The 11,592-nt window shown below is 48.8% G+C and overlaps 1 protein-coding gene and 1 long non-coding RNA gene across 4 annotated transcripts; one reads left to right on the forward strand and one right to left on the reverse strand.

Moving 5' to 3' along the window:
• The first annotated feature begins 243 nt into the window (after nucleotides 1-243).
• Nucleotides 244-1,965, forward strand: LOC109523718 (uncharacterized). Its single transcript, XR_002169826.1, has 2 exons — nucleotides 244-588; nucleotides 709-1,965. It is a non-coding gene; the product is annotated as an uncharacterized LOC109523718 (long non-coding RNA).
• Nucleotides 1,966-3,598: 1,633 nt separating this feature from the next.
• tmem168a (transmembrane protein 168a) lies at nucleotides 3,599-11,090 on the reverse strand. Of its 3 annotated transcripts, none has more exons than XM_019883075.1 (6): nucleotides 11,029-11,090; nucleotides 9,619-10,542; nucleotides 9,050-9,325; nucleotides 8,356-8,498; nucleotides 6,489-6,766; nucleotides 4,675-5,225 (listed from the first exon to the last, which is right to left on the reverse strand). In XM_019883075.1, exons 2-6 carry the CDS (start codon nucleotides 10,453-10,455, stop codon nucleotides 4,675-4,677), a joined length of 2,085 nt encoding a protein of 694 aa, XP_019738634.1. In that variant the 5' UTR covers nucleotides 10,456-10,542; nucleotides 11,029-11,090. The 3 variants fall into 3 exon arrangements, with proteins under 3 accessions (XP_019738636.1, XP_019738634.1, XP_019738635.1); XM_019883076.1 differs by lacking the exon at nucleotides 11,029-11,090 and adding an exon at nucleotides 10,775-10,983; XM_019883077.1 differs by lacking the exon at nucleotides 11,029-11,090 and having other exon boundaries at nucleotides 3,599-5,225; nucleotides 9,619-10,455.
• Nucleotides 11,091-11,592: the final 502 nt, after the last annotated feature.

Raw genomic sequence — 11,592 nt, forward strand, 5'->3', positions numbered from 1 at the left:
AAAAAAAATGGCGGGGCTCGCTACTTTTTATACTCGAGTACCTTTGTCTACCTCACAACATGCAGCAGTTTGGCAGATACAATTCAGGATTCGATTCGTTGTTCTAAATCACCACTGCGCAAAAAGAATGAGGAACACGTAAGACTGAAGAAACTATGACGCCCACTACCATGTTTTTTTTTTTTTGTGTGTGCCTTTTTTGTCGACATGTCTTTGTCAGACAGAGACACTGTAAAAAAAAAAAAGAGTGGGGGGTGGGGGGAGTTCAGCGCCAAAAATCGTTGCCAAAAGTGCTGAGTGTGACGCTTCCTCGAGGGCTGGCATCCACTAAAGCACTGATGCAACAAATAGGCAATGTACTCCACAATGACTCCTGGACATCTCCGGCAGGCTCTGCAGGGACGCACTTTGGACATGCAAAATGTCAGACAAGGATGCAGCACTCATCTGAACGTCAATGGTGAGAGTTGTACCAAAAAAAAAAAAAAAAAATGGATGACGGTGTTTCCTATTATATGTTAGCATGAAGCGAGAGGAAGCTCCGCAGTTTTAAATGCACAAAGTATCATGACTGTTGTTTTACGTTTGGTTTGACATAACCTTCAACTGTGAACAGCTTGAGAGGAAGCTCCGCAGTTGTTTTAAATGCACAAAATATCATGACTGTTGTTTTACATTTGGTTTGACATAACCTTCAACTGTGAACAGCTTGAAGCCTTTTTTTGTTTTTAATTTCCCAAGGTTACCTGCCAAACGACTGCATGTTGCGAAGTGGGGTGGAGTGAAGTGACGCTGAATCGGAGGAAAACTGTCAACGATCAGCAGAGGGGAACGATAAACACTTTGCCTGCAGCGGTACCGAAAGGGAGATGTGATCATTTGGGCGCAGTCGGAGGTTAATTAATCAGTGTTTTAAGGACGGAACGAGCTGTTTTGACATGGGCAGCGCACGTGTCCAAAACAGTCAAATTAATTACAGTCCGGCAACGGTTGGGGCCGTGTCTGTGACTGCGAGCGGTTTTAATTAGCGCAGTGAGAGTTGTTCCGTCACTGCGTACGCGGGCATCTGGAGGGCCAGAGCCACACAGCGCGGCAATGAATAAACACGAACGGCCACATAAAATGCGCTTTTTAAGTCATTTCGCCGCTGATGCACTCCGCGGAGAACCACAATCACTGCTGTGTCCGACTCCGCTTGGAGACAATCGATAAAAAGCTTTCATTCCGCAAGGAGCAGCAGCCCCCCGCCCCCCTTCCTTGCAGCTCCACCCGGGGGTGATACAAGTCAGTCCCTGATGTCGCACCTCCAATCTCCAAGTCGCAAGTACGCATTAGTGATGAGTAAATAAAGAAAATGTGAGGGGTGGGGGGGACCTGGCAGGCAAATGCTCGTTTCGCTGCGTCGAAATTGGGATTTCATTAATTCTCTGTTGATTACAAAATAAAAGCCCTACCCGGATCACATCTGCACGGCCGCGCTGACACAAAACTGCCACAATATTAGAAACATCAACTCTGTTTGTGTCAGGTGAGGCGGGCCTTTACCGTCTCTTCAAAATAAAAGATGCTGCATAAGGCGCGGCAATATTTGTAGCTTGGATACACAAAGGCGTCGCATGACGAAGGAATAGGAATGATAAAAACTCAAGCAATTGACAATTTTGCGTGGCCAAAACGTGGTCGTTTCCGTCTTTCGACTTTTGACATTCCAACGCGCATTTGGAATATCGCAACAGTGGCGACGTTTGGCAAGATAGGATGGCGCAATTAAAACGTGATCACAATCGAGCCACTCTCACGTGCTTTTAATTTCCTTTTCATTCCTTCTAAATTCTGCCTCGTTTGCGCCTTTTCCCTCAGCGAGAGCCAGCTTGAAGGCTGCAATCAAACAAGCTCCTGATGGAACCCCCTGGGGTCCGACAGGCAGTGCGCACGCACGCACACAATTACAAACGGCAAAACAAAAAGAGGAATATGAAGTCCACATTCCCTGTCAGGTCAACCTCTCAATACTGCAGCTTGCTTGTTTTCCCGGGAAGTCAACATGTAAAAGTCCCTCCTAGTCGCTGCCTGAGTGCCTTGTAGTGTCACGGTTGAGAAGACGCCACCCGTCGCCACCGCGTCGCTGTCTGACGGGCTGCGGATAATTCGGGTAGCGCTCGTTGCGTACGCAAGTCGCGCGAGATGCGGGAAGCGTTTTGGGAGATGTGCAGGGGAGGGAAAGCTGGGAGCTGGCGGACGAAGAGCGCTTGTCACGTCAGCGTGGCGGTTCAAAGGTTAGGTGTGTAAAACCCACGAAGAGAAGAACAGAGGACGGCGCAGTCAAAACGCAACGGGAATCTCGCCTCAACCCGGCTGCGACACCGCCGCTAATTAGCAAGCGCTCGCATCCCGCAGAGCGCAATGTCTTGTTAGTTTTCCATTTACACTTTGAATGCGATCAGCCTTGCTCTCGCCTCATTCCAAAGTGTATTTACAATTGATTAGGGACGACTCATTGAGTTCCACTGACACCTGCAATACGACATTTGCGAGCACCGATTAACAAGATCATCTTTCCATTTCCCCACTAATTCCAACCAGTGTTCTTCCCGCTAACACCAAACTGAGAAAAGGGATCATCCTATCAAATCAATCACAAAAGCAGCCTTTTCAGATGGCGACGTCGCCGTTGGGAACGCATCCTTCCCTCCGTGATTTAAGGTAATAGCTTTGACATTTCATTGTCGAGGATAGTAGGAGCCTACCGGGATCAGTCGTGGCCTCAAAACACAGGCGCGAGGCAGTAATCGCTTCCCCCTGGCCTGAGAAGACGCGGAAATAAAAAGGAAATTCAGCGTTTATCTTTATGTCCGTTTCTAGTACATTTGGCTTAGCTCGTGTGTGGAGAAAAAAAAAAAAAAAAAAAAGGAAAACACAAAAAGCCATCATGCCGAGCTCACTCCAGGTTCATTCATAGGCATCAAAAAGCAATTATCAGCACACAACCGAGTCTTCCTTCGGCGAGTTCATACACCCTTTGCAATTTTAATGAATGGACCGGCGGTAATGCGCCAAATTACTGGAGCAAAACTCGCAAGCGAGAATGGCGTTAAAGGGCATAAAATTGCCCTCCATCCCCGCTTTGGCTTCAGGGAAATGTTGGCTGTCAGATTAAAAAAAAAAAAAAAAAAAAGAAGCACATTGATTTCCTCAAACAACGGCAGCGAAGCGTTGCATCACTTTGCCGCTGCGTTGACGAGTGATTAGCCACAGACGAGGTGTGCAGCCGTGTGTGTATTTACATGCTTGGCGGACCCGGCGCGTGATGTGACCGGCCGCCTCTGACTCAGCGCATCGTCATTGGGCCTCAAGAGGGGCACCGGCTCTTTTTATGATCTCATCCAGTTCGGGAGATGAATCCGGAGCGTAAGCTCAATATTGCGGCGAATGATTGTTGGACGTATCCGCAGCCGTATTGTATATGCGGCGGCCCGTTGCTGATGCTGCAAGCTTGCAGGAGATCGAATGAAAAAGCAGCCCCCTCCCTTCTACGTAGGGGACCCCATTGGTAATTTTTCTTTCATTATTCAGAAGGAACTCTCTCTGATTTTCTTGATTTGCCATGCTTTAAATTGATTCTCTTTAATCAATTCGCAATTCCTTTCCGGACAAACTCCACATTGGAATTACAATAAATATGAACGTTACAATGACTTAAATACGTTTTGTTCTGACATAACTCCAGAGAGGCACATGGAGGGAGGAGGGGGTGGGGGGTTAGCATTATGAAAGACACCGTTTAATCCTGGAAGAAGCACGTTGCTGTAAAATTATCGATATTATATACAGTTCAGATCTGGTCTTCTGAAATCAAAAGAATAGAAATAATAACACTGCCCGTTCCCACCTGAATCTTGGATGGGAATTACATGATTTGTTTTTGACTTGCCATCATTACTACGATTGCAGGTGCTATTCAAACTGCTAACAGTAATCATGTCGTACCGTGAACGCTTCTTTCTTCAAGAAAATGCCCATCTCTGCGTTTTTTTGGATCGGAAGTGACCGCAAAGGAGCCCACCTGCAGCACAGAGTGTGGGGTCTGCAAAGCGGTGACATCCCATCCTTCAAAGCACGCGTCATTTTGCGCATCAGAGGCCACTCCCGAGTTCACCAGACGTAGTTTAACATGGGCCCGTATTCGAACCAAAGTGTATTTCTATCAACAAAAAGGCCAAATATAGTGCAAAAGAGGAATTCTAAGGCACTGTAAGCAAAATAATGGGCCAAAAATATTCATCAGGAATATTGGAATGATCTCAATAATGTTACATGAATACAAAAAAAAAAAAAAAAAAAAGACTGAAATCCCATCATTTGTTCAACAGACATTTAGTCTGACAATCACCCTAAAAACATTTGGCTCAAAAATAATCCACATTGGGCCCGACCCAACGTTTTGGGTTATTCATTTGACCCAAAAGTGATGAACGCATAAAACAACCCAATTTTTGGGGATACGGCTTAGCGAATTATTTAAGGTTACCCAACTTAACAGGTTGCCCCGTTTTTTGGGACCCAATTTGGGTTATTTTTGACCCAAAAGTTTTTTTTTTTTAAGAGTGTTGTGACTGCATGATGCCTGCAACCAAACATACGTGCCTAAGTAGTTCAAGCGTCCACGGAGCACACCTACGAGTGCACCAGTTTAAGGCCCTGCCCAGTGTCCAAAACGGCAGGTGGGAACCACGCCAGTTTGCACCTCCTGAAGCAGCGCAGACACACGCTGCAGAACCAAAAGAGGTTGAGGCCGCAGCACCAGTTGGAGAGGTGCACCATGGGATACGTTGCCTTGGGAAAGTGGGTCTTCCAATGCTTGGCCACGTCGCTGCCCGTGGGAAGGTGCAGCGTGTAGTCGCTCCAGCGTTTGGACACGCCGTAGACGGCCGCCACGCCGCGCCCCTTCTCGCACCACTGCGCGTCGCCGTTCGGGCTGCAGTTGAACTCCACCCATTCGGATGTGAAGTCCCCGAGCGCGGGGCCCTCGCCCGCCTCCGGGTCGGGCCCGGCGGCGGATGGCTCGGCCGTTTGCACCGCGACGTAGACCCCGTCTACCCTACGTACCTCTTTGATCCAGGGGAGGGAGTTTTCCGTGTCTAGCACGAGGATAAGGCGTGAGCAGTGGCCTGCGTTCTTCTCCTTCCACAACTCCAACAGCTGGGCAAGATGAAAACTCTCTCCGCCTATGAAGACAACGGTGATAAGTGAATCAAGTCCTGTGCTGCCGGGGCGCGGTATAAAACAGTCATGGAGACACAAAGGAAGTAGTGGTACTTTGTCTTCTTCTCCTGGAAGTGACTCAGTAAAACATTACGTTAGCTATTTTTCAGAGAGGATAAAGAATATACAAAAATATACCCGTGAATATTGCTTTCAGGGTTCAAGTACCGCCACTATGAATGAACATTAGCAATGTCGCAATGACAGTTTCCTTTATAGATTAGCATTAGGCTAGTTTGGGGCATTCACGATTGAAAATGTAATTTTAAATTGGCAATTACAAAATACTTCTTTTTTTTTTCCGCCCCTTCTTCTACAAAAAGCAGGGATTAACGGTCAGGGTGTTCGTGGTTCAAGGACATTTCAGAGTGTGACACTCGTGATGGACACAGCGTCCCTGCGTGGATCAAACCCGTCAACTTCCACTTGCCCGACCGTCCGTCGAACCGCAGCGGACGCGTAAATTGCACAAAGATGGCGTTGAACAGAAAGGGGGCGGCCAAAAATGACAGATGAAAAGCACAGAGCGCAGAGCTGCCACAAATGCGTGAGCCAAGGGCACGCTCTGCGGTGCCAGGTAAATTAGAGCTTCAGGTGTTATTTCGGATGCCCACATAAAGCTTTCATGAACATTATTTTTGTCCCAAAGCAATGTGTCAAGCTGTCACCGGTGCCGCAGCAAGAGCGTCCAAAACCTTCCCAGAATCCTTTGCTCGGCTCCTGCCCTTCACAGCAATTTTAACTCCTTTGGCTCACTTGTCGGGACTGTGACAAATCAGCCTGTGAATGACTGACGGAGGAGGGAGAGAATGCAAAGCGCAGTGTGATGCCAATGCCGCTTGCAGGGTGAAGGCAATCTGTGTGTGTATGCACGCGCGTGTGTTTTGGGGGGATAAGTGGTTTATGTTGTTTTGGTTTTCTGAAGAAATAGAGATGCTTCACGCTATTTCTGAAATGTGAAGCTTTTTGGTGTCTGTGACAGCGTTGAGTAAATACAAGGGCAGAGGACCTTGGAAAAATCAGCGCGCATTAAAAATCGCTAAAGAAAGAAAGAAAAAAAAACACGCAATTACCGTATTTATTGGACTGTAGCTTGCACCAGTCAAAAAATATATATAAAGAGAGAAAAAACATATGTCTCAATGGGCTGTAACTCACAATTTGGTGGGGTAACATAAAACCGAGACCTAGGATGAGTTACGGTCGGATTTGAAAATGCTGCTTACCGGCTAGCGCCCAGGCTCCGCTTTCTTTGCGCGTGTGCCCACTGTAGAAGATCAGGTAGGTATCGTGGCGCGGCCCGTCCGCCGTCCGCAACTCCAGGAAGTTGCGCAGCTTGGTGTGCAACGTCTCCAGGCTGACGCCGCTGGCCGAGTAGTCGCAGCCGAACGTTTGGATCATGTGGTGCGAGAAGAGCCGCTGCACGTTGTTCAGCATGCCTGTGGAACGCAGGTTCAGCTGCTGGGCCTGCTCCGGGGGCAGAAGGGTGGGCTGGCCGTCGGCGCTGAACCGCGGAATGGGGAAAGGAGAGTTGATTGCTTAAAAACACTGAAGTGGCTTGGGGTGGGGGAGGCATCGCAGAGTCGGGAATGAAAGCGAAGACTGAGGCGGGCAGGTTGACGACAACCGAGATGGAAAAGTAATTTGATGGAAAAGTGCGTGCGCTTGTGTGCGGATGATGAGCTGCATGAGCACCACTGAGGGGGTGGCGCGCGCGCACACACAAAGTCAAGGCTGGCTGCAAATCTCACGGCCATACGTTCCCCTTTCAACCTGCTCGCTTGATGTTATTCATGACCACGCGGATGGAAGTGACACCTCACCCCTTGACGACAGACATCTGCGGAACGGTATTTGGGGTTGGTTCCTCAATTACGGCGCACCTGGAGAATGGGATGTGGTGGCACCCTGTGGGCTATGTCGGACGTTGATTTTTTTTCTTCCCTCCCAAATCCATACTGTGCTCCCCTGACATGTGCGTCGTCTGGGGTTGTTTTGTCCCCCCCACACCCCCCTCCTTCTGTTTTTCTTTTCATATGCGGGGCAATCTTTATTCGACATTTCTTGTGCCTGTTCAATTTGGTCGCGCCCTGTGGCACAATGACAATAAAGCTATTCTGATTTCCATACGCAATGGAAATTTGTGGCATTTGAAGTAATTTTGTACACACTGAAGACAAGAGGACTCGTTGATATTGGCCCCCCAATGGAAAGACACACCTCCACGCACACACAGTCATTTTAATCATAAAAATGACATGCTTCATACTCGCGCCGTGTCTTGGCAAGCTCATCTAATCGTCTCAAATCTCGTGGCACCCGGGGGAGGAAAGGCTCATAGTTTGAGAATCACACTGCATCTTCTCGTCTCGCTCTTTCATCCTCCCTGTGAACCCCTCCCTTCTATCAAAATGCTGTCCCTTCTCCCTCACTGGCTTTCCAGCCTCTCCCGTCGCACCCTCCTGTGCTTTGTTTTGTTTTTTTTCGGCCTCCCCTTCTCACCCCGATTGCAGTAATCTCCCCGTGGGGCTCTTGTCATTGTGGCAACACGATCTGCAGCCATCAAACTGCCTATTACACACCACTGCATTCTCATCATGCCCCAGTCGTCCCCCCGCGGGCCCCGGCCGCGTGCAGCCTTGAATACAGAGACGCGGCGCCGGCGGGACCCGAGTGCGACGCGGAAAGGTTCCGCGCAGGGGAGGCACGCCACATTAGTGAGCATCGCTGGCTTCTTTGGTCACGTCGATCACTTCGATATGACGGTGTGCCGCCGCGCTCGAGGCCGGGGGAGGGGATCGTCAAAACTAACTGGCCTATTAAAAAAGATGGCAGGCCATCTGAGAGCAAACTAGGGGAGGCGTTGGGAGTGGCGGCGGCTAATGGCTAACCGCCGCACGACTTAGTATGCTGCGCGGGGAGCACCAGATTGATCCCTCTGGGGGCCGAACATTAGCGGCATGTTTATGCATCGTTATTGGCCTATTTATCCAGTTGGTTTTGCGTTAACCGAGAGGGGAGTTGAGATGAGAGTTCACGTTCTCAAAAAGCCGATGAAATGCCACCAGTGCGCACAAACAAAAAAAATCCTACCTGCAGTAGGTTGTGGGGACGACCAAAGCGTAGCCGACGCAGGTTCCCCCGAGACAGCCGCCCAGCTCATGGAACAGCCCGTGGGCCAACGACTCCAGAGGGAGCACGATCAGCAGCGCGCCGAGGAAGAGACCGTTGGCCGGCTGCACCGAGAGAAGACAGCGCCGCAAAGTCACTTCCTTCCATGTGCCACTTGGGCTTTGTGCAGAAGCAAACACGGGCGCTTCATTGGTGGTGACAGCCTGCGAGAAAGTTAACGCGACACGGGACCGATTGCGGGATCACGCCCGAAGGGACCCAACGTCTTAAGATGAGGAAACGAAATGAAAACTTTCAGAACGAAAATGATGAAGTAAAGACAAACAGAAACTTTGGGCTTGTTACACTTAAAAGTAAAATCAATTTCATGAGTCACTGGCACGCAGTCTCATTTAGCATTCTCAAGCAGACGTGTTGGTTTCACCACATGCCCGCCGCCGTTTCCGAGAATGAGAATCAATTCCTACAAGTGGAAGCGGCAAAAACACTCCATCACCGCTGATTCCCAAGCACTGCGGCGCGGGAAATTATTCATTTTCACTTGCATGGTCTGAAAATGATTTATTTCCTTAAAATCTCCGATATTTTTGTTCAGTTATCGATGTCAACGCAAACATTGGCTCGAAAAGTTGCTCGTTTGCTCCAAGTCTCCTACCTGCCAGGATACAGCACCCAGAATGACCGTGGACAGCAAGCTGAAGAACACCAGCCGCTCGGAAATGAGGCAAAAGTGTCGGATGCCCCTGGAGGCCATGACCTGCTCCAAGCTGCGGCTGTCCGAGCGCTGCGCCCGCCAGGCTCTCTGGCACTCGCTCAGCTTGCTGTGGAAGCCCCACACCGTGATGAGGAGGATCACGTGGCAGATGGACCAGAAGAGGCCGAACAGGCAGAAGCCTGGGATCACCAAGTACCACAGTTCCAAGTGGCCGAGCTGTGTGAGAAAAATATCATTCAATGGACGAGACATGCCTGTTTTTTTTTTTGTTTGTTTTTAAATGACAACAAATCGGTGGCTTTACCATTTCAATTTGGTTTCATGAAACAATGAGATGTAAACATGTAGACTGCACGTTTTAAGCGCTGACACGATAAAACAAAAACAAAAAAAAAAAAAAACCCCATCAAAAATTGTATTCTACCAGGCTGTGATGTGGATTTAAATTTGATGAAATGTCCAGAGCCTAACTTGGGCTAAAGATTCACTCCTGCACCCCTTGGTTGTACCTTAAAAGCAGCCATGACGATGAAGGTCAGCTCCAGCAGGCTCAACGGCAGGAGGGACAGGCGCCTCCACATGTTCGCCAAAGTCAGCACGGGCATCCAGCGCTCGGTGGCGCCCAGGGCGCTGAAGTACACGTCCAAGACGGGCTCGCACAGCAGCCGCCCCAAGTAGCACCCTAAGGCGAAAGGGTTGGCGGCGATGCCCAAGGCTTGGAAAAACACCAGCGAGGTGACCAGGGCGAAGCTGACCAGGTTGGGCAAAGCCAGGATGGACTTCATTCTCAAGTCCACGATGAGAGCGCCCAGAGCCACCACGAGGCCGACGATGGCAAGTGACTTGTTGAGAAGCATGGTGGTGCTGGCGATGGCAAAGCCGAGCAGCTCCAGGAACTCGGTGGACTTCAACAAGATGGGTTCGTAGCGGGTCGAGCGGCATATTCGCTCCGTGATGGCCCATACGACCTTCATGGCCACGCTGGCCAAGAGGAGATAGTTGGCAACCACTTCCTTAACGTTGGAATCCAAGGAGGGACTGTTGAGGAAGCACAGGAGACCCAGCAGGAAGCCAAACCACAGATGGAAAAGGCTCAGGCTGGCTTGCTCCATGCCAAAGTAGTAGTGGAGGATGCTTGCGATGCCGAGGACGAAAAGACCAAGGATGAAGATGACCAGGATCATCGGCTCGCTTGTCACCTCCCAGCGCAAGTACATACCCACGCACACCGCCACCAGGAGGTTGAGGCTTGACAGGTAACCGAGGCAACGCACCGATGTGATCATGTCTACCCCCTTGGGCCCCTCGACGGTCAGTGCCTCTTCTTCTTCTTCGTCTCTAGCCATAGCTGACAACGCCTGATCCAAACGTAGCTGATGGTTTGAAGAACTGACCAACCTTCTGTGTCATAAAATTAGGTAAGAAATCAACCCCTGAAAACCCATCAAAAACGCCAGTTAGAAACATATATACATATATATACATACATAAATATATACATACAATTATATATAATGTGTTTTTAACCTCATGAGCATTTTAAGTGAACTTAATTTTCAGAACACAACCATATAGAACAAACAATGTGCTGCGACATGATTTGCAACGAGTGCTAACACAACGTGACAAGCACATAACAGCGTGTCCCATGATGAAAGAACATACGTCTTGGAAGAGCTGGATATTTAGCTCGCCAGCGTGCTGCGGACAGTTTTTCTGGCGATGTGGCAGTCCTGAAGGGAAGCCGAATGCTAACATTAGCATACGCGATGATTTGCCGACAACCGCGAGCTAAGTACCTCACTGCCGTTTTATAGACACAGAGGGAGAAGACGCGTTCGAACACATGACGGAGTAAACCGCTGAAAGTATGAGAGGTATTTTTTTTAACGAATGTTTATCGTTCAAACGAAACTTACATGTTGCTTGGGAGTGAAAGCAGCTCTACTTCCGGATTCTAAAGTACAGCAAATCGCGAGGGTCAAACATGTCAGGCTTCGCTTTTCGTTGCTGCCAATTGGACCAAAATTAATTTCCCCAAATGTAGTGGAAATTATTCTCATTAACCAACTTGTTTGCAACGAACACATTATACTCTCACCAACGTTTCCGAGTTATCATAAATTGCTGTTTGCATATTAAAAATAGCTTCTTTTGGACCATTTCTTTTTACCTGGATTTAAAACATTCATACTTTGGGCTGACTTGACTTCTTATGGCAACGTATTCAATTTGAATGCAGCACAACAGCGAAATGCCACTTCATCATACTGGCTTTGAAATCTGGGCTCCACTAATTGAGGTTGCAGACCTCAGTACCCTTCTGGGTTTATTTTCCTTGCTGTGTTGATATGTGGCCTTCGAAACCAGTCGTGCTGTAACCTCAATTTATCAGTGGGACTGTTTCAGCTTGATTGTCTACATTGTCAGCATTCATCCTGATTAGTTGGTCAGAACAAGCCATGTTCGACGAGCAACACATA

Source organism: Hippocampus comes, unplaced genomic scaffold (assembly GCF_001891065.2).
Source record: "Hippocampus comes isolate QL1 unplaced genomic scaffold, H_comes_QL1_v1.1 scaffold53, whole genome shotgun sequence".
In the NCBI taxonomy this organism is placed as follows: domain Eukaryota; kingdom Metazoa; phylum Chordata; class Actinopteri; order Syngnathiformes; family Syngnathidae; genus Hippocampus; species Hippocampus comes.

Coding starts and splice junctions, on each gene's coding strand:
- tmem168a (XM_019883077.1), bottom strand. CDS start 10,455: ATGGCTAGAGACGAAGAAGAAGAAGAGGCACTGACCGTCGAGGGGCCC. Junction 6,767..8,355: donor GTCCCCACAACCTACTGCAG/GTAGGATTTTTT, acceptor TCCGCGGTTCAG/CGCCGACGGCCAGCCCACCC. Junction 5,226..6,488: donor CGGAGCCTGGGCGCTAGCCG/GTAAGCAGCATT, acceptor TTGTCTTCATAG/GCGGAGAGAGTTTTCATCTT.